A 27961-nucleotide genomic window follows, 5' to 3' on the forward strand; every position below is an offset into this window, starting at 1 on the left:
AACGTTAAATAAGTCCTAGTAGGAGTGCACATATCTTCACAGAAACTGATATATGCATCACAGTATCTGTGAGCTCGTCCAGATTGGTGTCTACAGCTTCAAAAACACCAATAAGTGCAGTCAAAGCAGGCTTGTAGTTCCTGTATGTAGCTCTGCTTCATTGGTTTAAGCTGATTTTGGTTTCTGCCTGTAGGTTGGAAGATGATGAAACAGACAGTGATCTGAGGGTCCCAAACTGCTCTATATGCATCCTTGAATGTTGTGTAGCAGTGATCAAGGTATATAATATTGTTATTATTATTATTATTATTATTATTATTAAGTGATAACAGCCAGCTGTTGCAGAACTGCATTCACGGACGGTAATAGGAATAATATACACTCACCATAATAAACTACGAAAACTCCCACAGTGAGTAGAAAGGCTTACAGTTGATAAAAGAGTGATTCCAAATTAGGACAGCACATCTTCTTTAAATGTTATTACACATGTACTCCACCTCCAGTGCTATCTGCTCTGAACAGCTGAAAGCTGGATGTAACGCGCTGTCCAGAATAGCATCTCACAGCCAGGTTATTGTGAAGCACAAGGAAGCAGAGTTTGAAAAGTCCTTGTTTACAAGTGTGGAGAAGTAGTTTGTCCGAGAGTGGAGATTCGCTAGATGAATACTCGGCAGCACTGTTGGAAAGCCATGCTGTCAGATCTTGACCAGCACGCCAGCTTGCTTCCCCCGCCTGCGTCTCATAGTGCTCTTAAACACAGATGTGCCTCAGACAAAAATTTCCTGTCAAAAACCAGGAAAATATGGTCTAGTATGTGCTGCCGAATGTTCAGCAGTTCATCCTTGGTAAAAACTGATTGGACAAAATTACTAAACATACTAAAATTAAAACAACAAAAGAATTGGAAAGCTCCACACGAGGTGGCCAGCTTCATCCATTAAAGGGCACCTATTATGGAATTTTGAAAATTACCTTTCATGTAGTGTGTAACATAGATTTAAGTGAACAAAAACATCCTGCAAAGTTTTATATATGATAGTTTACCGTAAAAAAGTTATTGTCTCTCAAAAGTAGGAGTCGAATCTGAGTCAATTTAATGGATCGTTTTTCCAATGAGTCATTTTCCTTTTCGTTGTGACGTCGAGACGAAAAATTATCAAATTGGCCGCGCCCACTCATTGCGCTCGCAGACACCAGGGAAAACTTGAAAACATCATGTTGACAACAAGACGCTGTGTTCTGAAGTGCGTATCAAAAGCGACCTTTTTTTCACTGCCCAGGGACGAGCATGTGAAGAATCAGTGGCTAGAGTTTATATTTACAACTATACCACACAAGTAGTGCCCGAACCTTGTGCGGTGTTCGCGTCATTTTAATGACGATGGCTTTACGAACATGAATGCTTTCAAGTGTGGATTCGCGAGCCGGTTGATACTGAAGGAAGGTTCAGTACCAAGTTTATTTGGATCAGCTTCCTCCGAAGAATCACAACCTGTAAGTATTATTAATAATTGTTGCTTTTATGTGTTTTTTAGCATGCTTAATAAGTGTTTGTGTGTGTCGTGTACGTTACGCTCAGCGCAGCTTCTAGGTCTCCAATGTCAATTTTTTTTAAATATGTCAATGTTTGTCGATGTTATTGGAGTTGTCATAAAGAATAGAGCAATAACTTGTAGTAATGCAGTGCTTTACCAATATGTTTATGCGTTGGGCTAACGCAAACAATAACTGATTGGTGTTTCCCACCGAACTTTGGGCTATGATCGCTAACATAAATCAACTCAAATTCCTTCTCTGATTTTGATTTTTTTTTACTACAAAGCGGTGATGGGCGTTCCGTTTCCGACAATCTCTGCACAGAGTATACCAATCACAACTGACTGGGTCATCTGACCAATCACCTCAGATTAGCGTCACGCAAAGGAGGGGTTTGGAAAAATTAGTCGTTGGACGAATCATTTGGGAGTCGGTGAGCAAATCAGGTAAACATAAATGCATATTATAAGACAACATATGTGTTTTTTGTCATTGCATGCATGTAAAACTGTTGTTGGGGACTCCCAAAACAATATTAGGAACATTTGAAATGCCATAATAGGTGCCCTTTAATTTTAAATTAAAAGAAATGCATGTTTCCTATAAGTGTTTCTCAATCAAGGATGCATTGCTTAAGTCTTTTTAAATGGCACCCTGTAATCCGTTTTATTTTTTAACAAATGAGGTTTTCCTTTTTGTTATTATCATTATGAAATATTTTAGAGTTTAATATCATCATCAAAATGGTGTCTTATCAATTAATTCGTAAACATTTTAACAAGTTTAAATAGCATATTTCAACATGTCATTGACATTTTTTTATACAACAACAGTCTTGCTTGTGATATATTGCTTAATTATAATTATTATTATCATTACAGTGAATATTACATTTTACTATACAGTCGTAATATATTTCTGTCACAATTTCTTCAATTTCAGGGTTCTAGCTTATATTTTGAAACATGCTTTTATTATGACGTGTATTTGTTGACGGAAGCTTCACTTTTCGGATAACAGTTTGCGACACGGAGACTTTTGAGTCACGTTTGAAATCTCATCTCTTTACACTGGTCTTTGAGTCTGACAAATGAAATGTAGGACACAGTTTTAGAGTGTTTGTTTTTGTGTTTTAGATTACTGGTGTTTGTGTATGTGGTCATTTTTAAATGTTATATTTTAAATGTTATTACTGTGAAGCACTTTGGTTAACTCTGTTTTATATGCTTTATAAATAAAGTTGCACTGAGATTAAAGCACAAATGCTGTGATTTAATTATTGAATTATATTTAATACAAATATATAGTTTACATGTGCTGCATGGTTCACAGTGGATTAGTGCTCTGCTCGGTCATCAGATACAATTAATTATTCTCAGTGTCTGTGGATTTTACAAAGTATGAGTGGTCGGATTTATGCATTCATTCAAAGTACGCATAACTGGGATACAGTGAAAAAGGGGATGCAGGGTACAGTAGACTAAAAACAGTTATCACAAGGGCATTTCAACAGGCAAATAAATCTCGGACCTGAAGTGAAATGTTGACCCAGGAAGTTTTCCTTTGTTACAACTGATTATGACATATTGGCCTATAACAAAACGAAGACATGCACATAACTTCAGAGACTGTTTGAGGAGACTCCAAGAGAACCGTGGTTTACTACAATGAGGAGTGCTGGGTCTCAGCCAAGACACTGAAGATGACACCCCCCCACCTCTTTATCTTGTTCTGATTGTAATTTTCACAGCAAATAAAACCTGATCAGCTGTGTCTTACTGTGTCAACACATCCCTATTTTACCACTTGAGACCAGAGCACGATGGCTGTGTGCAATTTTCATTCCTCTTTTTGATTTGTAACTAGTAGCACCTAATAAACATGCAAAAATTAAATATATAAATAAATACAAATATTTGAGGAGCAAATAGTTTTCCTAAAAATGCATGTCCTCATGTGGGGACAACAGGTCTAAGTTGTGAAATTTTAAATAATACCAAGCTATAGAACAGAAATGTGCATGGATAGTCGGCAATGGGAAACCATTCGACACACCATTTTTCAAATTCCAAAAACACCATCCGGTTATTCAACTTGTGCAACAGAGTTCTTCAACCTGACCTGAACTCGACAAGTTCTGACAAACTGTCAGGTTTGGGTGAGTTTTTCCAAGTATATGGGAGAGTTAGGGGCTGAACAAACATTTTCTGTGCATCTGCACTGTTTTTCTATATACTGATAAGACTTAATGGACAGGCATCTTTGACTGTTACACTGAATCTCACAGCCTTTCAGCATCTTGTGCAAGATCGCCACATTTTTAGAAACAGAGTTAAAGAAAACTTCATTTTTTTATAAATGTATCACAAAACAACTGCATTTTTCATTCACTGCACTGCGTTTTGCTGCTTTCAGAAGTACACTATATGGACAAAAGTATTAGGAATATTGTTCAAGTAAAAGTACTGTTCAGCCCCTAACTCTCCCATATACTTGGAAAAACTCACCCAAACCTGACAGTTTGTCAGAACTTGTCGAGTTACACCTACAGGAGCTTTTATGACATCTCATTCTAAATCCATAGGAATTAATATTGAGTTGGTCCCCCCTTTGCAGCTATAACAGCTTTCTACAAGATTTTGGAGTGTATCTGTTGGAATTTCTGCCTACTCTTCCAGAAGAGCATGTTGGACAAGAGGGCCTAGCTCGCAATCTCCATTCTAGTTCATCCCAAAGGCATTCGATAGTGTTGAGGTCAGGGCCCTGTGCGAGCCAGTCAAGTTCCTCCACACCAAACTTACCCAACTATGCCTTTATGGACCTTGCTTTGTGTACTGGGGCACAGTCATGCTGAAACAGAAAAAGGCCTTCCCCAAACTGTTTCCACAAAGTTGGAAGCATAGAATTTTCCAACACGTCTCGGTAAGATGAGGCTTTAACATTTCCCTTCAGTGGAACTAAGGGGCCTAGGCCAACCCCCAAAAAACAACCCCATAGCATCATCCCTCCTCCACCAAACTTTACAGTTGTCACAATGCAGTCAGGCAAGAAACGTTCTCCTGGCATTTACCAAACCCAGACTCGTCCATCAGACTGCCAGATAGAAAAGTGTGATTTGTCACTCCACAGAACACGTTTCACTGCTCCAGAGTCCAGTGGCAGTGTGCTTTACACCACTCCATCTTACACTTGGCATTGTGCTTGGTGATGTAAGGCTTGCATACAGCTGCTCGACCATGGAAACCCATGCCATGAAGCTCCCAGAGCACAGTTTTTGTGTTGATGTTAATGCCAGAGGAGGTTTGGAACTCTGCAGTTATTGAGTCAGCAGAGCGTTGGCGACCTTTACGCACCATGCGCCTCAGCAACCTCGCACAGTAACTTTACGTGGTCTGCCACTTCGTGGCTGAGTTGCTGTGGTTCCTAAATGCTTCCACTTTGCAATAATACCACTTACAGTTGATCATGGAATTTCTAGGAGGGAAGAAATGTCATAAACTGACTTGTTGCAACGGTAGCATCCTATTACAGTACCACACTCGAATTCAGTGAGCTCTTAAGAACAATACAAACTTTTGTGAAAGAATGGGAAGGCGGACTGCATGGCTAAGTACTTGATTTTATACACCTGTGGCAATGGGACTTAATGAAACACCTGAATTCAATGATTAAGTGGTGTGGCCCAATACTTTTGTCCATTAAGTGTCGTTCAGGTTGCAAAGAGGACCTCAAGTGACTGTTACATCATTAAACATGATTCCAGGTTGTTTTTCACCAAGGAAAGTTCAGCGCTTGATAAACAGCGAGACTTTAGCTCTGGTGTGCATGTACAATAATTAAAGTTCAAAGCAATTCGATTTGAAGAGATATATCTATATATCTATATCTATATATATCTATATATCTATATATCTATATCTATATATATCTATATATCTATATCTATATCTCTATATCTATATCTATATATCTATCTATATCTATATATATATATATATATCTATATATATATATATATATATCTATATCTATATATTTATTGTGTGGTTTAGACTCATAGCTCACTGTGTACTTTATTTGCTGCGGTTTTGAATAGTGTTTGCGGAAATTCCATTGCAATAAACCAAGGTCTTTCTAGCAAGTCAGTCCACTGTCTGCCATCTTTGGAACGCTCTCGGGAAGCAATTTCCAGTCATGACAGTGTCGATCCAATATACTTGAATGGGGAATGACCAAAATCTCAAAAGCAGTAGGACAAGATTACGATCTAAGAACATATTTAAAACGATCAGTAAAATCTGACAATACTGGAATCAGAAATTGTGCTTCTTTCCTTCATATTACGCTATAAACGCAACTTCCCGGATTGACAGGCGATGTCTGTCTAAAAGGTGATTGGCTCTTTTTCCTGTAAGGTGGGACTTCCTTTCTACATTCATTGACCATTGGAGCTTAGGGGTGTAGGTGGTCTGCAACAATGTTTAGGTAGGTGGTACGTGTCAAAGTAACATACACATGAATGCCAAGACCCAAGGTTTCCCAGAAGAACATTGCCCAGAGGATCACACTGCCTCAGTCTGCCTGCTTTCTTCCCATAGTGCAACCTACTGCCATCTCTTCCTCAAGTAAATGACGCACACGCACCTGGCCATCCACATGATCTAAAAGAAAACATGATTCATCAGACCAGACCACCTTCTTCCATTGCCCCATGGTCCAGTTCTGATGCTCATGTGCCAATTGTGCGCTTTCGGTGGTGGACAGGGGTCAGCATGGGCACTCTGAATGGTCTGCATCTATGTAGCCCCATACACAGCAAGCTGTGGTGTACTGTGAGTTCTGAAACCTTTCTATCATGGCCAGCATACAATATTTTAGCAATTTGTGCTACAGTAGCTCTTCTGTGGGATCAGACCAGAAGGGATAGGTCCTTGCTCTCCACACGCATCAAAAAGCCTTGGGTGCCCATGACCCTGCCACCGGTTCACCGGTTGTCCTTCCTTGGACCACTTTTGGTAGACCCTAAACTCTGCATACCGGGAGCACAAGACCTGCTGTTTTAGAGATGCTCTGACCCAGTCGTTTAGCCATCACAATTTGGCCCTTGTCAAAGTCGCTCAGATCCTTACGCTTGCCCATTTTTCCTGCTTCTAACACATGAAATTCAAGAACTGACTGTTCACTTGCTGACTAATATGTCCCACCCTTTGACAGGTGCCATTGTAACGAGATAAATATTTATTTCACCTGTCAGTGGTTTTAATGTTGTGGCTGATCAGTGTATGTAGACGTGTTCGCATTCCATTCTTTGCAGAGATACCAGACATAAAGCCAGCTCAAACTGTTTGTTACAGTACAGCTGGCAAACTGATCACAAAATACAACATTTTCAGTCAAATGGCCAAACCAACGACTGGCCACTAAACATTTGCATTCTTAACAGTCAGCAACAGAGAAAAGCTTCTTAAGTTGCTAATTCAAACCACAGACTGGCCCCCTCTCCAGCACAGCTTTCCACAAACTACTTTATGAATGAGACATATGAAATACAAAAGTCAAGTATGAAAGTCCAACTCATTTTCCACAAGTGATGTGGGTCAGAGTGGAAGAGAGAAAAAGTGCACCATCCACCAAGAGTCCCATGCTGTACATGAAATAATGCTTGACAGTTCATCATTAGTTATTTATACATTCGCAGGAATGCAAATTGCGTATCTGTCTAATATTTAATATGTGAATGCACATTAACTAATGACCTGTTGTTAAGTATTGTGCAAAAGTTGGTAAATGGCTGCTTACTGAAAGGGTTCGGGTTATTATAAAGTGTTACATTATTCATTTTATTTTACATTTTAATATGGTTTGATGTGTGACACATGGGAAGGTTTAGTAAATGACTGGCATTGCCCTGCTGTAAAACATTGGGAAAGTCTCTAGAAACCGCATGGGCTATAAGAGTTTACAAGTTAAAAAAGTGACAGTGATGACAAATAAACAATATTGAAAAAAATTAAACGATGCTTGACACTGGCTTCAAACAAAATCAAGCATTACAGGCTCATAAATTCATAAAGATGAATGATGTAACGAGTCACAAACTCTAGATTACCTTTGCAAACAGGCGAGCTGGGACTCAGTCTCTCTGGAGAGAGTCTGTCATGTTCAGGGGGCTGAAGGGGTTTGGACCGGTGGCCACAAGACCACAACGAGGAAGATGATGATGATGAGGAAGAGGAGGATGAAGACGGAGAGGCTGATAAATTAGAGGTAAGGGGGCCTGAACTGTCCGTGATGCAGCTGATCTGTTGGGAGGGAGAGCAACACTGGGGGTTGACATGCACACCTGTGTAAGGTGACGATGATGATGAGAATGATGATGGTGGTGGCGGCGGCACAGGTACCTGCGCGTGGGGCGCTCTCGCGTTCGGCGGAGTCACGTGAACAGCGATTATGGGGCTAGTTCTTGATGATGAAGCTGATGAGGAGGGAACGGATGATGCCACCGAGGCTGTAGCTGCAGAACTGTTTGAGGCGTTGGAGTAAAGGGATCGCGTGGGGCTCCGGCTGTGGGTTCCGTGTGGATCACATCCGCTGCTGTGGCATTTACCGTTACCGGCGGTGAGCGCCGTCCGTGTCTGTAGAGGGTGCTGTTGCTGCGGTTTCAGCTGGAACGGAACAGTGGCTTTCATGGGCAGTAGGCGACCCAGTAAACTCACTCCAGCGGTGCTGAGCCCCGTGGATCCGGTTGAGCTTCCCGCGGTCACGCCGCTGCAGCTGGACGTCGGAGATACGTTCCTGCGAACTCTTTGAGACATGGTGTTCGCAGGGAAATTACGACAAAACTCAACGTAAACGCTTTCAACATACGTTTAAGCGTTTCTGAGGTGGCGAATGCTCTTTGGTGCTCGTAGTGTCACTCCATATAACGGCTGTTTACGGATTTTTATCCGTACAGTCGGTTCTAACAGACACGACTAAACTATCTCACGACCTCAAGTAAACTGTAGGAGATTCACAGCCACTCACTGACTCGATCCAGAGCTCTGCCCCCTCACCTCTGATTGGCTGCTCGCGCTCCCCTCGCAATTTCTGATTGGCCAGGATGTAGAGCCCTTTAATTCCATGAAGTGAGATAGTAGGCTCCACACAGTGGATGAGAAATGTTTGATGAGATTTTTTTTATAACGTTTTACTGAGAAGATGAGTTATGATTCTTTCATCATTCATTCATCTTTTAATGACAGCTCTTCTCTTTTTGAGCAATGACGTGTAATATGTGGTAACTGTACAGTAAGGCTGTATTCGTTTACATTAAGAACTAACAATTAACAATACGTATTAATCGTAATTTTAACATATACTAATATAGTCTTAACATTAGTAGTGGTGTACGTTAAAATGTATCAATGAACTAACAATAAACAGTAGTAATATTTATAACTTAACAAAAACCAATATTGCTAAATGCTGTTAAATATCATTAATTGTTAGTGCATGATACCGAATGCATTTACAAGTGTTAACAAATAGAATCTTTTTTTAAAGTGTTTACTTAAAGTTTACGTGTGTTTAGACACTAGATTTTATACAAAATTATCATTGCATGTGTGCATTAAAAAAAAGAAAAAAAAGTGCACTTATAAATGTTTAAGCTCTTCTTTGGTGTGTGGGACATGTTTTTTTGTCATGATATTGAGATTGCCTTTAACACCCTCATGTGGCCACTCAAAGTGAACAATCCGAGAAACTTCATTTCAGTGTACAGAGTTGATCACATTATCCTTGAAATTGTACATTTTAATTCAGACATGTGGAAATAACCGCAAACCTCATATACAGGTTTTCATTAATATAATCTTTCATCAACTAAGTAAAGCAGCGGTGTACAGCAAGCTTTATTTTCTAAATTATATTTAAAAAAAAAAAAATTCTGAATAGACAAAGCACGAGCTATCATTTGTTCATTTTCCACAAAGTGCTTACTTTACAAGCTGTAATAGAAAACATGTCAGTGGATTTTCTTTTTTTTTTTTAAATAACCATCTATGCAGGGTCTGACTGGAGGCTTCAGCTTCAATATGAATTTGATGGATATAAAACAGAAGACAAACAGCAGCTCCTCATAACATACCCTTCATTCATTCATTCACTCATACCCAAAATACACTTGTAAATTTGTTTTCAGGGGGCATGCTGTTAACAGTGTATACTTTGCTTAGACTGTCATTTTGCGGTTTTGAGAGTTGTTATAGATGTAGAATTCAGATTGTACAACTTTTAGTTTTTTTTTTAAACTGATGTAGAATTGAGAGTTTGCATGTGTATTACCCTAACATCTTGGTTTATTTAAAACCCTTCTGCAACCTAACAAAAGAATAAAAAAATAAAAAAATCAAATTATCAAGGCCTTCTTAAAGAAAAAACATTAAACAAGGCATGTAGGGTTTATGTCTACACATTTTTCTAGAGCAGTATCTGTAAATGGTTCAGTATTCCAGTGTGCTGTAAATTGGACAATGACTTGTGTAAACCGCTTGCATTAACTCTTGGAAGGTTCCCCTAAGCAAACTACACTTCCAGTGACTCAGCCTTATCCACCACGTAGACAGAATCTAGCCTCAGCACTTTGGTCTAAATCATCTATTATAGTCATAAATCTTTCCATTTCAATTCACAGATGTTTGTTCATTTCATTCAAATTAGCATTGGAGGTTTACTTTGTCATCCACTGGGTTATTATTTCTCATTTCAGCTCATTATCTTCTCTTCGACTCGAGCTGAACAGCATGTACTTTTGACATACATAGTTGAGAACAGTCTGGCATAACTGTGATTATCTGAAGATACACATCACAGTAATTTAGCATTGTTCTTGGTCCCAAAGCGACAGATGAGTCTGTATACGTGCATGCAAATGCACTAGACAGATACTGTTTATTTACACCACAGAGGATAGCCTATATTACATTCATATACAAAAATCAGACTGAAGCATTGATTTGTTTAGAGAGAGGCAGTGAGGACCAGAACTACACTGTATACCCTTATATGCTGACAAAAAATTCAGCATGGGGGAACAAAATCTGATTACTTTTTGAAAGTTCCTTTTCCGGAGTGTACGAGTCCAAAGATAATGCTGGCTTGTTCCAAATCCAAATGGTTAATCCCCACACTCATTATGGACCACATAACTGAAATGCAATACAGTATAAGCATGGTATGCACTCTCTGATTACACACTCGTGCCATCTCAGTTTTTTCTTGGGATACAGTGCCTTGCTATAGGAGGGAACTTTCCTCATCATGTAATTATCTGAATGGCTCGTGTCCATTGTTTTCCATGGCAATGCAGAATGCATACCAGGTGTAAAGGCAGCAATTGTGGGGTAAAATATGAGGCCCATTTCATGCATGGTGCATGTATCGACTGCTATCTGACCGCCAAATCCATTTACAGTGTAGATTTAAAAAGGAAGATGCAGCACTCAAAATTTACTATTTCAAGTGGCACCAATAATTAGACAAAAACGGTTTTGGAAGTGCATTCTTTGTGTCAATCCCTTCCAGACTGTTAATGATTGGGTGGAAAAGGGTAAAACCACATGACACATGTCCGAAAAGGCTGCCACTAAAAATGGTATTTGATTAAAGTATCATTCAAATATGAAAATGTTAAGTGATTATTACAATATTAAACTTTTGATTTCATGACAGTGAACCCCATAAGCAGCTTGAAGACTGGCCCTGGACACTACATATATGAAAGATTTAGGGGGTTAAAGTTAACAAAAGAAACCGCTAAAATGGATGTAGACTCATGATTTCTTATTGTACACTAACGTGTCACTTGAGCTCATCTTTAATATAGGCTAACAACAAACTTAAAATATCAGTGAACTTTAGTCTGTACATATTGTATAAGTTTTGTTCATGATGTATGTACGTGTTTGCTCAAGGAATATGGTATTTGAAGCACGCAGAGCAATGTCCACTGTATTAACAGAGTAGAAAGTCTCACATGACTGATGCCTTTTGCACACCCAGCTGTGATCTGAAGAGCTCCATTGAGAAGTCTCTTCATACATCTAGCTTCATGCAAACACACATTGACCCATGCATACACATTTAGATACACCCTCTCCTTAACAACTCACAGAGGTAAAACTGCACAGAGCATTTGCAGAGACTTGATTATTTAGTGTCTTCAGAGAACACGAGTTCCAGCAAACAGTTCCGGTTGTTGCTTGACTTGAGTAAACACCTACTGTTCTTCTGTAAAAGTTGTCCAATATTACGAACATACAGTACATGAAATGAACACCCCAATATTTTCTCAATTGTTATCTACCTTTTTCAAGACTGATGGGATTGTTTAAACAGTCTGGGATTGCCATCTGTACGATGTTTCAAAAACACAGTCTGGGTAGCTGACTGTACACAGTGCAGCCACAGAAATTTTAAACTAAAGAAAATAAACAAATGCTGCAAAAATACATAGCAAATTAAAATTGTCTTATGGAGCACCTCAAAGCTAAAGTCTATTGCACATTTTAAAATGAGAAAAAAAAAAACACAGTACACAGATATATACAACAAATACAAAACATATGAATGTACTGTGGGTTAAAGGTATTAGCGATGCAGTCAACCCAGTCTTAAAGACCACTGCCATTTTTTCTTTTTATCTTCAAATGGACTTGATTTCAATTCTGTCCACTCTATCATGATTGTAAAATCAACACATTACCATTAAGACTAAAAACTAAAACATTTTGCGTTTTTAGACCGGTCTTTAGCATGGTCAGAGGAACCGTGATTAAGATTACTTACAAAAAAGTGCAATAAAAGAAATTATCAAATAGCCATAAAAACAATTATTCTTGATTTAAAAAAGGAACAAAAAACAAACAAACAAACAATGGAAGCATTTTATGCCAATGTTGCTGCATAGCTGGGTTTAGTTTAAAGCGATTTCTTCACAAACTAGTTGAAGTTCGACACTATCACAATGTTAAGTGCTTGCTAAATTATGTCCCTTCAAAAGCCTGCTTTCCAAAAACGTTTCCAGTTTTTTTCTACTTCCATCATTAGCTGGACCATTTTTTGGAGCACAACAGCATAGACAAAATCTCCAGTATCAAAAGTCTGATCTCGGAGGAAAATTGGAGATGAGAGTTCACAGGCAGGTCATATCTGGTGGGTCAGATGTTAGAGTGGCAGTTGTAGTTCCTCCACTGACCAGGAACACAGCGGTACTGGATTTTAATTGGCCAGAACTTCTGTGACCTCCTCCAGCTGCTGCTGTTGCCATTTGATGGCTGTGCCCATTGTTGTTTACCTCTCCATCCAGTGTATCAGTGGAGATGACCCATGTGGAAGGACGCCACCTTTTCAAAGAATAAGGTGTCTTCACACGTTCTTAATCTTCTCTGCCGATCCGGCTTTTCCCTCTTGTGACATGGCCACATCTACAAGAGACAAGGAGCACATTTTAGAGGAAATATTTAAAAAGATTTTTTTGATAAAAATGAACAAAATGCAATAGTACATAAAAAGCTGGTGTTCAAAACAATGTCCTTACCATACCCTCTCATAAACAACAAATTTCTGTCTGCAGAACTGCCACTCACTAGATGTTTTTTGTACCATTCGGGGTATATTCTAGAGACTGTTGTCTATAAAAATCTCAGGAGGTCAGCAGTTACAGAAATACTCAAACCAGCCATGCTCCAAATCACTGAGATCACTTTTTTTCTCCCATTCTGATGGTTGATGTGAACATTAACCGAAGCTCCTGTACCATGTCTGCATGATTTTATGCACTGCACACACGATTGGCTGATTAGATAATCGCATGGATGTTGTTTGGTGCCAGACAGGCTGGTTTGAGTATTTCTGTAACTGCTGATCTCCTGGGATTTTCACACACAACAGTCTCTAGAATTTACTCAGAATGGTGCCAAAAACAAAAAAACATCCAGTGAGTCGCAGTTCTGCAGTTTGAAATGCCTTGTTGATGAGAGGGGGACAACAGAGAATGGCCAGACTGGTTCAAGTGGACAAAGTCTACGGTAACTGAGATAAACAGGTTGGCTCTGTTTGGAGGCATGAGGTGGACCTGCACAATATTAGGCAGGTGGTTTTAATGTTGTGGCTGACCGTGTAAGTACTGGCTGTCAAGTATTCCGGCTGGGGAAATTACTCCCTGTCAAACAGTTCAGGACGGCATTGCTGCAGTCTGGAAGGGTGTTTATCTGTTAAATGTTTGGCAAAGTTCTTTACTTGCTATACTGCTTGGATATGTTGTCTGGTAGGGTTGTTGAAGCTTATATTGCTTGTCAAACTCGTGTGAATCAAAAAATACTCATGTGTTAACCGATTGTGATGTTTCTACATTGTCGAGTTTAAGTTACTGTAACATGTTTACTAATACTCATGAATGTAGAGAGTATTTTATAACATTGTTGTGGTTTCCAGATTCCCTAAAAACTTGGGACTTGACCTAGAATTGGCCTTGAAAGACTTGAGCCTTGATTTGGACTCGTGACAAAAGACTAAAACTTGAGACTTGACCTAGAATTAGCCCTGAACGACTTGAGCCTTGACTTGGATTTGTGACTAAAGACCAAAACTTGCGACTTGACCAAGAATTGGCCTTGAAAGACTTGAGCCTTGACTTGGACTCGTGACAGAAGACTAAAAATTGATATCTGACCTAAAATTGGCCCCGAAAGACTTGTGCCTTGACTTGAATTCATGACCAAAGACTAAAACCTGAGATTTGACATAGAATTGGTCTTAAAAGACTAACTTTAACTTGTGGCAAAATAATATAACTTGATAATAGACCTAGAAAAATGGCCTTGAAAGGCTTGACTTCAGACATTTGTGAATGTGTCATTAGAAAATGAAAAACAGCTGTTGCAATATTTAAATTGGGGCAAAACTGCTCAAAACATCCACCCTAATGAAGCAATAGAGAGTAGTATTTCAACACAAAAATTTGTGGTTGACCTTTACCACACTAACTCTCCCAGACAGAGAGCACTGAAGTCTGAATTATCGAGTTCGAACTGTTCAAGTCTCACAATCCGCATATAGACGCTAAGCATGTGGGCAGAGTGACTCCATGTTTCCATTTCTTTTTTGTCTTCCTGTTTAGAGTCTGCTCCAGGAGTTCCTGTTAACACTGGTTGACCCGTCATCGTGCTCGCATCTGCCTGCATGCATCACTCTTTATCGCTGCCACCAACTGAGGCAGAACATTTTCTGGATTCTTATCAATCCAGTGGAATTTCCTTCCTTCTCCAACATCTAAACACTCAGCCACAAAGAGTAGGAGAGAGAGAGAGAGAGAGAATGCACATCTAGCCACTCATCTCTCTTTCTATGAAATGTTCAGCTTATGGGAAACTGCGCTCTTAATTATCTGGGAAAAGCAGGATATAGAGTGACCTCAGAAGAGAAAACACAGTCAGGCATCCTCTTTTGGGTGGTTATTGTTTGCGGCTGTGCTGACACGCACACTGGTTCCTCCACCCTGCTCTTGGGGACAGTGTTAATCAGGGATGGTCTCCACGTTGATAGAGACACGGTTTGGCCGGTCTGCTTACAGGTTGTATGTGCCTGCTGTACAATCAACTTTAAGATGGTAGCTGTGTTTTGGAATATGTTAGCTGCTTTCTAGTTGTTCCAAGCTAGTGGATATTTGACCTGCTTAACGGTTTAAAAAAAAACAGCTTGACAACCGTAAAGGGATGGATGATCAAAAAATACAAATTCTGTCATCATTTACTCACCCTCATATTGTTCCAAACCTGTATGACTATCTTTCATGGTATGTGCATGTGGGTGAGAGGCAGCAACTTAAGTGAGAAAGTTTAACAGAAACAGAAAGAGCATAAAAGAGCAGATAAAAAAAAAAAAGATTGAAAAAAGACATTGATGGAATAAGGGAAACAAAGGAAAGATGTAGAGAGACAGCACACGGTAGTTCTGTTCCACATCCTAGTCACTGACTTGCCGTTTACTGCCTACATATGCAACTGCCATCTAAGAAGGCATCCCATCTGAAAACTGGAACCTCATAAGTGAATGACTTGGAATGTTCTACAAATGCAGCAACACAGTATGCTGCACACCTAGCACATGGGAAACTAAGCAAACAATCGATTTCAATAGAGTTTGTCATTAGCATTTTGCTATGATGCAACCCTCTTATAAGCATAAAAATACGTAACACAAAATTATGGGGTAAATCAGTCCATTATTAATTAGTCTAAACTATTACTGAAGGCCCCCATCCCCCAGAAACTAGAAGTGTCAATGGATTAAAATACTAAATTATAATTAACTGCTTAATTAACAAACAAAAAAATAGTTATCATCTCATAGCCCCATTGGATGTTGCTGAGGCCCACTAGTGAGCCCCAGCCCTATGGTTGAGAACAATGAGGTAGACCGCATGTTGTTGCTGCTAGGTAGGCAGCTCACTAGATTTTAGACCAGAGATAGAAAATATGAAAAATGTTACCCAAAAAAGACGAATCCTGGGAACTTGCTGACAGATCCAGAGAGTTTGGCCGCTCAGGTCTTCTGGGTTTAGGCTGTCTTGATGGAATACAATCCCTCCTGTCTGGTGCCCCTGTGGGGCATTTTAATGTCTCCATCTGCCCCTCTGCAGGGGCTAATGCACACAAACAGTCCACAGTGCCAGAGGCAGTTGTGTGGATGTTGCTGTTATTGTTATTTGAGTTGGTGCAGCCGGAGTGATCTCGTGCCGCAGGCTGCTCTCTACTCAGCAGAGGCTCGTGTTCGTCAGGGCTGGAGTTGATGTTGAGACGGTTGTCTTCTCCACTTAGCTGACTCTGGAGTAGAGAAGCCCCACTTTCACCCTGTGGACCATCTGGGTTTGTGTTCCCAAATGCATCAGAGGAGCTGGTGCCGTTGCCCCCTCCATATCCCTTAACAACCGCCACACCACTACGCACACTGGGTGCGTTGTTTGTGACTGTGACCAAGTGTGGCTCCATGGCCGCTACGGTGTTCATCTTGGCTACGCCTGTCTCCACATGCTTCAGGTTGGACTTGTGCTTGCTGAACTTCAACCGCGATGACGAGGACTCCCTGCCAGGGTTTTTGGTATTGAGCGGTAGGCTGGTAGGCCGTTTGGGGAGATTCTGCTGTTTGGGGAGCGGGAACATGGCAGTAGGGGCATCGCCCATTCCACTGCCGCCCACCCCAAAATCGGCCTGACCACCGCCCCCCGATCCTCCAGTAACTTCTGCAGCAAGTTTGATCAAGGGGTAAAGGAGGCTGGAACTACCAGAGCTGAGCGGGTCTGGAGCACTGAATTGCTTTTGCGAATGCTCCATCAGGTTCTCATCAGAGCTTTCTTTCAGATTCTTGTCCACTTCCTTTGGGTCGAGTTTGGTTGTCTCCAGGTCTTCTTCTGTAAGCTGAAGACATACAGGTACACTCCCCCCAGCTCCTGAATCTTCCGAGTGGCCTGATTCAGAGATGGTGGTCATGATGGTGCTAGGCGTCAGGCCAGTCGTAGTGGTTGTAGTGGACAGACTTGTGCCACTGGTCTCTGGGCTGGGTAGCCGAGCTTGGGCCTGAGCCTGCTGCCTCTCATAGTTTATAGAGTTTCGGTTCTTCTCTCCCAGAACTGCCACCCCACTGCTAAAGCCACTCATGCCCATGCCACCCGCAGAGGAGGTGCCAGAGGTGGACACATCACCTGGGAGGTTCTTTACCACGCCCTCATGATCTTCGATGTAAGAGGATGAAGAATAATCTGGATAAGAGCCCATTTTGGGAGCCCTGCGACTGTGGGTGAGGTTCCTACAAAAACATAAAGAGAAGAGTGGTCAAACCTGATAACCAGGTCCATCCAAATTCACGGAGCATTTTTTTTGTTTTTACTCGTTTTTCAGTAAAAAATATCTAAATATAAGTACTTTTGATCTAACTGCACTGGCATTTAAAAGTTTTTGGTTGAGGCTTACACTTGTAATTTTACATAATTGTAGACAAAATACACTTGTATTAAAGATACATTATTTGTAAATGTATCTTATTTTAAATATATTAAAAAATATATTTTAATAAGGGACTGAAAACGTTCTGAGTAACGTAAACATAAATCGAAGGCAAATGTATTTTTTTTTTTTTGCTGAATATAACCTAAAACAGGTACGAAATCTGTTTCAATTGTTTCTGAGTGAAAACATTATTTTAAAATGTTTAGTCCAAATGCCCAAACAGTGTGTGCAAGCATGCAGGAGAGAGATTTTGGCTATTAATTAATTTTAATGGCCCGATGCATTTTAAAATATTTTTATATTTATGGGAATATATTTAATATTAAGAATACATTCATTTAAAATATGTAATTTTATATACAGTAGGCTACTGTATACAGTACATTGCTTATTATGATTTCTATGCTGATAATTCCCCCACATGGGAAAAAAATGTAATAGCTTACTTAAAATTATTTTGGTTGAGGCAAGTCCCTTATTTTGAGCTTGTTTTTCCAGACAATACCTTTTATTTTAAGAGATCTGGTAAAAAATGTTTGGTTATAAACTGTTCTTAAATTCTGTTCTAACTGGTTACTAATTGGAAAAAAGGCAGCGGAACGCTGGAACCTTAACGAAAAAATACAGTTTCTGCTCGGAACAAAACATTTCACTTTTAGTCTCTGATTTTAACAAAAAAAAAAAAAAAGGCAAAAACACCTTTTTGCTGTTTAATTTCTGCAAAATTAATTTTTTGCTGTTTAATTTCTGCAAAAATACTTTTTTGCTGTTTAATTTCTGCAAAAATACTTTTTTGCTGTTTCATTAAAGGCTCAACCCTGCCTGTCATTGGTCAAGAAAATAGATAGTCCCGGACCAAACTCATTTGTTGAACCAGTTTTGCTGTATCAGGTAGGTTGGGATGCTCAAACTTAGAGAGCAGTGTTTTGATAATGCTACAGTGTTACACTTTTGAAGAGAATGAACCAAACAATGGCTTACTTATAGTTGTCTCTGCATATTAAGTAGAGACACAAGAAATTACTTTGACAAAAAAAAAAAAAAAAAAAAAAACACTACACACTTCAGCTTTAAATAATGGACAAATTTGTGAATGACAACAGCCATGAAGTAACTGGCAGACAGCTTGGCGAAAAATGACAAAAAGACCTATCAAGAACAATTATGCATGTAATAAACACACAGCAGCCTAATTTATTCCTGAGCTAAGAGACCATTTGAGGTGAGCTCAGACCTCTCGTTCTGCAGTGCTGTGCTCATGGGGTTGATGGTGGGGCTGACAGGTTTGTTCCGTTCCCAGATCAGCAGAAGTTCTGCCATACGCTCCTCTGCACACTGTGCTGTCAGACGAGCCTCTGCGTCCTGATCCCAGCAATCCTCCATAGTCTCCTTAAGAGAGCGCACAGCCTGAGAGACAAACAAGATTGTAAGTTTTATTGTTTAGAAAAGTAACAGCACACTTTGCCTGAAAAGCATCATGATTTGAGGTATCATTCATGTGCATAGAACAAAAGGTGCGATAAGAATTTCATTTAATACTTAGGATTAGTGGCTTGTTTAAATCTTGGACCAAAGTATGAGCCATCGTAATAGTCATGCTAAGTTTTGGCAGAGACAAGTCAATTAGCAAGACCAACACAAAACAAGCACTAATCAGCATGTACCAGCAGCGAAATGTATGGTCTTTTAGCAGGAAGTGTACATTTTCAGAATACAAGAATGTTCTGCGTTGTTGACAAAATAAGGTAACTTAAGTAAATATAGGCCTGGGAAAGAGCTTCAGCTGATCTTGCAGCAAAAATCTGACCACTGATAAGAACAGAATGTGATGATGCCAGTTGCTCACCAGGCTGTTCTCCTTCCAGGCCTCTGGGAACTTGGGCCTCTGTTTCTCTCTGGACACCAGTACCTGCATGTCCTCAAAGGAGGGGTGGTTCCCCGCCTCGGCTTGGAAGGCCATCTGGTATTCTGGCATGGTCTCCCCTTTAAAAATACAAAACAAAAGTCAGTATTAAGAGGCCTCCACACCCGCAGCACTCTCCAGAATTATAGAAAAACACTCAATTCATGGAGACGATGGAGCACCCTCATAGTCCATTAAAATAATGAGCAGAATGAAAAGTATCTTTGAGTGGATTTACATGAACGATCTTACACCGATTATGCTTAATAAGCCCACAATGTTACATGACCATATTTGGCTCCCCATATTTTGTTGCTGACATTGAAGCTGAAGTAATTTTTGCGAAACAAATAGATTTTGCGAAACTCTGCACTGACCGTGCACCCTCACTGCCCGCCCTCCATTACTCACCATTGGTGAGTAACGTTGATGGGGCGGGTCTAACCGGGTTGCTTTAAACAAACACAGGAATTTTATAGTGCCACAGAGACAAAGCTTTTACAGTTTTCGAGAAAATTACCCTCTGAAAGACTAACTTATAGTTGTACATTAAGTTCTGAAAGGAGGAAGTATTTTTACACTGAAAAAGCTACATACTTCAGCTTTAACAACAACAATAATTTATACATGTTATTATATTTAAAAACCATTTACGCAACTATGCAAGACAGAAGAAAATGTGACTTAGGATACACTAAATACAGCTTTTTACTGTGTTAGGTCACCACTTGGTCCTGAAGCAAGAACCACTGTTCTATACCACCCCATGCATGTAGATCTCCTTTAAAACCCCACTGAAACTGGATAGCGTTACATTGCAGTTTTGAAATCAGAGACCCTCCCCTTGAAATCCAAACATGAGTGGTCAAAACAGATGCATTTGAGCAACTAGGTTGGTGTAAATGGTGATGCGTCTCATCTGACCACTCTTGATCGGAATACCGGAGATGGAGCTTAATGCCAGGTATGAAAAGGGCCTTAGCTAGAAGCATATCTAAAGTAATTCCTGGCTGTTGTTCTTGTAGAGTCCTGGTCCGTACCTGGAAAAAGGTCAGTGCAGCGCATAAAGGTCTCCCAGTAGATGAGGCCGATTGCATACATGTCCACTTGCTTCAAAGCCGACTCGCAGTCCCTGAGGTTCACCGCTCCTTCCAGCACTTCCGGGGCCATGTAGCGGATAGTGCCAACCTAAACAGCAGAACAGTGCAAGTGTAAGTGGGAAGGGCCTCTTATAAAAGGATTCATAGGGATTCACTGCACTTATGAACATGGAATATAACTGGATCATCTCCTGATTTTACTGGTGATAAACAATATAGAATTAATTAACATTGTGAATATCTTTTTTATATTCATTGTTGTTTTTATTGAGTCATTAAGTTTCCTAAAGTGCATGCGACTAGCTTTGCAATTTGCCCTTGACTCGTCACTCGCAATTTAAACAGAAGCAAAAATGGCATTTAAGTTCAAACGGTCTGTTTCAATGAAATTATTTAAAACTTTGATTTCATAATTTGTATGGAAGTCTCCATGTGACATTTTACTTTTATTAAAATATATTACTAAATACATAATATGCATTTCTATGTACAGTAAACTTGTTGCATATAAATAAAAAATGATTTTTTTAAACCAATTATTAAGAAAAAAAAACTGTGGAAAGCATGCCTTGATGATGTTGTTCAACTAGATTTTGTTTCTTCTGTGTTTTAGTTCTTATTACATTAAAAATTCTGAATATATTAGAGAACAATGGACGTTTGATTGAAAGTATGGTTATTCTGAATTATGGTTAAAAAAACAACATTTTAATGCCATTTCAAAGCAAATACATAAATATGAAATGGACTCACCAAAAAAGAAACATCCTCTCATTTTCAACTGCTTTTATATTCAGCAAAATTAACATGTGTAAATATTTGTATGAACATAAAAATATTCAACAACTAAGTCACATGTCTGTGAAACTTGTTCAGTTTATGTCTAACAGAAAGTAACATTCAGTATCTGGTGTGGCCACCAGCTGCATTAAGTACTGCAGTGCATCTCCTCCTCATGGACTGCACCAGATTTACCAGTTCTTGCTGTGAGATGTTACCCCACCCTTCCACCAAGGCACTTGCAAGTTCCCAGATATGTCTTGGGGGGGAATGGCCCTAGTCCTCACCCTCCGATTCAACAGGTCCCAGACGTGCTCAATGGAATTAAAATATGGGCTCTTCGCTGGCCAGGGTAGAACACAGGATGAGCCTGCAGGAAGGGTACCACATGAGGGAGGATGATATCTTCCTTGTAACGCATAGTGTTGAGATTGCCTGCAATGGTAACAAGCTCAGTCCGCTCAGATGCTGTGACACATCACCCCAGACCATAATGGACCCTCCACCTCCAAATCAATCCCACTCCAGAGTACAGGCCTTGTGTAATGCTCATCCTTCGATGATAAACGTGAGTCCGATCATCACCCCTGGTGAGACAAAACTGCAACACTTCAGTGAAGATCCTGTGCAGGTGTTGTTACACATGGTCTGCCACTGCGAGGACGATCAGCTGTCCTTCATGTCTTAGGCGTCTCACTGTACGGACATTGCAATTTATTGCCCTGGCCACATCTGCAGTCCTCATGCCTCCATGTCACGTTCAGGCAGATGAGCAGGGACCCTGGGCTTCTTTCTTTTGGTGAGTCAGTAGAAAGATCTCTTTAGTGTCCTAAGTTTTTATAACGGTGACCTTAATTGCCTACCATCTGTAAGCTGTTAGTCATAATGACCGTTCCACAGGTGCATGTTCATTAATTGTTTATGGTTCATTGAACAAGCATGGATAACATTGTTTAAAACATTTACAATAAAGATTTGTAAAGTTATTTGGATATTTACAAAATTATTTTTAAAATACAGTGTCCTTAAAAAGGGATGTTTGTTTTATTGCATTGAGTTTATATTGAATATCGTATTCAGACAAAAATCAATATTACTCTTCTCCAGTTACAATAATTTTGCACTCATGCTTGCGAGTGTGTGTTTATGGGCAGACCTCACTGATGGCGGCGTTCTCCTCTTCACCAGCCCGAACGAGACGATTTCCCGTCAGCTTCATGGATAGACCGAAGTCACTGATCACACATGTGCCATCATTCTTCACAAGAACATTACGGCTGTTTAGATCCCGGTGTGACACAGCAGGTTTATATAAATCTGAGAAACGAAACAAGTTCTTGTTACAACACAACGAGAATTGTAGTTTCACACAGGTTTGTTTAATGGTCCTCACCTCTGACCTTACAAAAAATCTAAACTAGCTGCAAATTTGCAGCTCATTATTTTCACATGCAAATAAGCTTTTGATTCAACGCAAATGTTTGCCAGAAGTTTGCAGCTCTTTACAGGTAGTGGTGAATCTCCATCAAACCTTTTGCAACAATAAACAAAAGTACAGTAAATTTGCCATGAACTCTCATAGGATTTTCATAAGGGTAATGGTGTCGTAGTAACCCTTGCAAAAATCGTTCATGGCAATTTTGCTGCAAACTTGCAGCAATTTCACCACTGATAATTCCCACATGCAAACAAGCTTTGCAGAAAACTGTCCATTGTTGCTAAATGTTTGCCAGAGATCCACCACTACCGGTGCTGAGCTGCAAACTTCTGGGTGAATCACAAGCTCATTTGTATGTGAAAATAATGAGCGGCAAACTTGTGGGAAATGTGTTTTTTTGTAAGGAACTCATCTGACCCTGATAGGGGTCACCTGCTTGAGTGCTTTCATGAGCAACAGTGGGGTTCTTCAAGATTGGCGGGAGGGTCCGCCAATTACTGTTTGATCTTAAACTTATTTGTGTAAATAAATGTGTTCAAAATAAGATTTTAAGCTAACTTTTTAATCTTAAGCTAAAGTTAATAATCTAAAGTTCGATTAAATTAGTAATTGTAAAATGTATTAAGTAAAAGGCTTAAAATGCAACAATCAATTTGATACAATATTGAACATGGGGGTCATTGCTCTGTCTCTCTATCCACCAAGGTTTGGCTGTAAATAAAAAAAACCTTGTGCTTGAGTGCAAGCATCTCTTTTACTCATCAAACTGGGTCTAATCTGTAAGTGAGAATTACTTTTACACACCTGGTGATGTAAAGTAAAAACATATTCACCATGTTTCTCCACAAATAATATTTTGAGGGGAAGTCACATTTCATTCGCATGTACAAGCCACTTGCACAACATAGCCACCAGAGAGCGCTCATAGAACCACAAGATGTGAGTCATGGCTTCCTGAAGAATGCCCTCTCTCCCAGTTCTTCCCCATTCTCTGTGCCGGGCATCTGGCTGTAAAGTTCAGCCAGTAATAAGGGCAGTGGCAGAGCAAACTGAGCTGTGTCTGTACCGAGATCAGCATGTAATGAAGGCAGACACAGAAAGCTGGTGGACGACTGTTCAGAGATCAGTTTTTAATGAGGGCAGAGCCAGAGGCAGCTGAGCTTCAAATGAACTGAGGTCTGATGACCTGCAGAATGTCTGCCGATCTCTGGAGACACGCAATCATGCAGAGAACACACAAATTAGCTGTGTGTTATCTCTTTTGCTCGGCAGCTGGCCCTTTAAGGACCATCCAAAAAGCCAAAGGCTCAATTAGCCTGAAGCCAGTCATTTTCATGCTGTGTTAAAAATGTTAAGCTCTCATTCCATTTCTAAGGACGACATCTCGGATAACAGGCATATTTCAAACTTAATCTTAATCAGTTTTTTTTAAATATACATGTATTTAAGAAGCCTTTAAATGCAACCAGCTGCTTAGTTGCAATATGTATGCACAAGGCTTTCTTTACAACAAGCAGACATTCTGTTAAACAAAAATATGCAGCATAAAATATAAATATCGTCTGGTTCGAGTTACAGAAAACATTCTGTCTGACCCAGATGTGCAGATTAGAGTCGCTCAGAGAAGGCTGGTTCGATCTGACACAATATTGCGTTCCACTGGAGGCTCAATGTTGGCCCAGCGATGGTCTTTGGGTGGATTCAAACAGCTTTCTTTTTTTTTTAAGTTATGAGGTTAGAGGCACATAAAGCAGCTGGCAGTACTAGGAGTATTCCCTAAAAAATGCTTAAAGGAATGGTCAACTAAAAATAGACAATTCTCTCATCATTAACTCACACTCATGTTGTTGCAAACTCATGACTTTCTATTGTGGAACACAAATGGAGATGTTTGGTGTGGCCAATTCTGCCTTTAAAACAGCCCCAATTCTCCTAGGTACACCTGGACACAGTTTTTCTTGGTTGTTGGCTGATGTACCAAGCTTCTTGGAGAATTCACCACAGTTCTTCTATTTATTTAGGCCATCTCAATTGCCTCTGTCTCTTCATGTAATCTCTGACTCAATGTTCAGTGGGAGGCTCTAAAATGCAACTATCGGCACAGATTAATCTATAAAACAGATATATCGGCATACCTTTAGTTTAGAAAAGTGAATGATGATAGAAACTAGCCCTATAATTGGTATGATATACAACACTACAGGGACTGCAGAGAACACCATGAATCGAGCACTGTTGTGTACTCTGAGAAATTTCAAACCATCTTATTACTTGACTAAAGAACCATTTAAACTGAAATTCTTAGAAACTTAACACCAGCACTTACAGAAAACACTCACCTTGCCTGAGATTGTATTCAAACTAAATGGAACAACCACGTTCAGTTTTTCTTCTATATTACTTTATTCAAATCCTAGTCATATGTAGATCTTACAAAAAGATCTGCATCTCCGGGGCACGTTGTGTTATATCTCCCACCAGACTTCTACTAAACTATATGCCAATCAAACTCACAGCAAACAAGGCATCAATCCTAAGCTGACATCAGCTAAAAGGCAACTACAACCCTTTTAAATTTAAAGATAAGATTTAATGTGGACATCAAATGATTTCGAATAGCATTGAGACTAGGATTGTCTTGAAAGTCTGGTAACGGACAGACAACTAATGCTCAAATGACTGTACTACAAGCTGAAAAGTTGTGATATGATTTATTTCTCCCACAAGACATCTACGAAATTATTTGCCCATCACAGAACTATCAAAAGAGCCATCAATCTATAGCTGACACCACCTCGAAGGCAACTCCATTTTTATTTTAAGATTGGACTTACAGTTAAATGTGTTTTTTACCTGTGAACAAATGGAAAGAGCAAAAATAAAGACCCCCTGTCTGCCAGTGTTCAAACAGAGAGTCCTGCCCCAAACTCACGGCATTGGATGCAATGTAGTACTGCTCAAACAAACAGAGCAATATTTTGACAGAGCTACAGCATTTATGGTCTTCAAAGCAATCTACCGATAATTACAAATGGCTAACTAATAGTTAGGTCTGCACATTAAAATCAATATGATATTAAAAAGTATTTCTATTGGTCTAATTGTGAACAATTGTTATTCCAAATGTCTTCTCAATATTTTATTTAAATGTAATAACTTGCTCTGCCTCAGAGACGTTTCACTTATTTTAACATCAAGAAAATGACAAACTACACCTTTAAACTCAAATATCAAATACTATTTAGCAACAAGGCCTCATCCTTTTGTGTGGATAGGTACCTGTCTGTACTCTAAGGCCAAGAAAATTGAAAAGAGAGCCGGTATTTGTAAATGACTTGAGAGAATGTGTGTGTATAAATGTTATAGGGTGACCCTCACCCCCTCTTAGGAGCTCAGTGTGCAGATAGGCCAGTCCTCTCGTGATTGAATGTGACAGACGACAGCAGTTCACCCAGTCCAACGTGTGCAGACTCAGGTACCGACACAGAGACCCCTACAGACAGAGAAAACCAATTTAACAAGCACTCACACAAAAACATTAAAAGTACAACTTGTGATTGCTGATAAGTGCCACAAAAAGGGTCATAAACCAACATAGACAAACATCTCGCCAATTGCAGAAATTATAGACTGCAATTTAAAAGGTTATTTATGGTGTATTATGAAATGCTAAAAATAATAAGTCCGTCATCATTTACTCACATCATGCTGGTCCAAAACCGAATTACTTTCTTGCGTGGAACACAAAAGGAGATATTAGGCAGAATTCACTTCCACTGTATGGAAAAAATATGCACTAACAGTGAATGGTGACTGAGGCTAATTTTCTGCCTAACATCTCCTTGCGTGATTGTGGAAAAAAGTCAGTATTTTTTCCCCAAATTTTTTACACTTCTCAACAACAACAATCTGTCCAGGTCAGTGCTGTTATTTTATTTATTTTTTTCCCCACACAACAGGATTACATTTATATCAGCATTTTAAATCTCTGCAGATCAGATATGAAGCTTTTGAAACTCTTGAATAAGAAATAAGCTTCAACAAAGTTGAAATGTAAAGCCACCTACAACTAATTACTGGCCCTGGGGTATTAAGGCAGCAAAATTAAAACTACTAGCATAAACAAACAGCAATATATGGATTTTAAACTACTACCAAATTAAACTACCGGAAAATCAATGTAGACTGAATTTAATTAACACCATATGTGGTGTTGCAGATTGAGATGGATGTAATTAAGGGTGTTGTAAGAATATAAATAATTGTCACACTGTGAGGCAATTGAAGGTAGGGCAAATTGTTGGTTATTAGTTAATTGGCACTAAGGCATGCTGTGCCTAATATTGAATTGTAATGTTACTCAGGTCATCGTCCTAATGACAAGCCCTTGAAATAATCAACACTACGCATTGAGCTTGAATGCCTTTGTACTAATCTGAACTGAATGCTACTGATAACAGGAAACAGATCTAAAGATTTTCTACCCATAATCTACAATAGAAGGTTGGAAATCAAAACAAACCGTTTGCAGGATACTCCTGGAAGAGGAATAATTATTTACCTGTAAGTGTTCAGAGCAATAAAAGCCAATCACTTTCTCTCGAGCCCTGCCTGAGTCTCTATGTTACCATAGCGACAGGGACATGATGGTTGTCCCCAGACACTGGTCTTGGCATTTCATCTTTTTAACGACGTGTGATATACAGAATATTGAACCAGGACCCAAGACTAAGGCACTGCTCCAAAACCTAGTGAACTGCGTTGCTGTCTATTGTCGATACAGGCCTTCTAAGGGAGCATCCATATTGTCGTGGAACCTCATAATTAACTGATTTGGAATGCTCTTCTTCAGGTGCCACAGTGAGGTAGCAAAAATGTTCTCGGAGAGCACGGCAGTCTTGACTTTATTCGCAACTGTTTCCAATAAAGTTTGACATTAGCATGTTGCTAAGCATAACAAATACACAGTCAATTAAACAGTCAATTTTTACTGAAATATGCTGCTCAGCATTGAACAGGAGATAATTATAATCAACATTTCTTTGTTCACCATTTTGGATGATTTTTTTTACTGAGATTGTTCTTTGTTCACTGCTCAGATCTAGTAAGAAGGCTGAAACATTTGAGCAACGGTATCCACCTTATTTTTCAACGA

At 39.5% G+C, this 27961-nt stretch overlaps 2 protein-coding genes across 3 annotated transcripts in view; both read right to left on the reverse strand.

Moving 5' to 3' along the window:
• LOC127659245 (protein FAM117B-like) overlaps positions 1–8519 on the reverse strand; it is a 63750-nt gene extending 55231 nt beyond the window's left edge. For both annotated transcript variants that reach the window (XM_052148977.1, XM_052148976.1), the window contains exon 1: positions 7649–8519. In XM_052148977.1, coding sequence (XP_052004937.1) covers positions 7649–8354 — 706 coding nt within the window. In that variant the 5' untranslated portion in view covers positions 8355–8519. The remainder of the gene's footprint in view (positions 1–7648) is intronic.
• A 784-nt stretch (positions 8520–9303) lies between these two features.
• Positions 9304–27961, reverse strand: part of LOC127658593 (bone morphogenetic protein receptor type-2-like) — a 99798-nt gene continuing 81140 nt past the window's right edge. Inside the window, 8 exon segments of the mRNA XM_052147970.1 lie at positions 9304–12957; positions 12960–13007; positions 16073–17385; positions 18820–18992; positions 19432–19568; positions 20529–20676; positions 22525–22685; positions 26185–26299. Of these exon segments, the coding sequence (XP_052003930.1) occupies positions 12716–12957; positions 12960–13007; positions 16073–17385; positions 18820–18992; positions 19432–19568; positions 20529–20676; positions 22525–22685; positions 26185–26299 (2337 nt within the window). The 3' untranslated portion in view covers positions 9304–12715.

This window comes from Xyrauchen texanus, chromosome 18, assembly GCF_025860055.1.
Source record: "Xyrauchen texanus isolate HMW12.3.18 chromosome 18, RBS_HiC_50CHRs, whole genome shotgun sequence".
NCBI lineage: Eukaryota > Metazoa > Chordata > Actinopteri > Cypriniformes > Catostomidae > Xyrauchen > Xyrauchen texanus.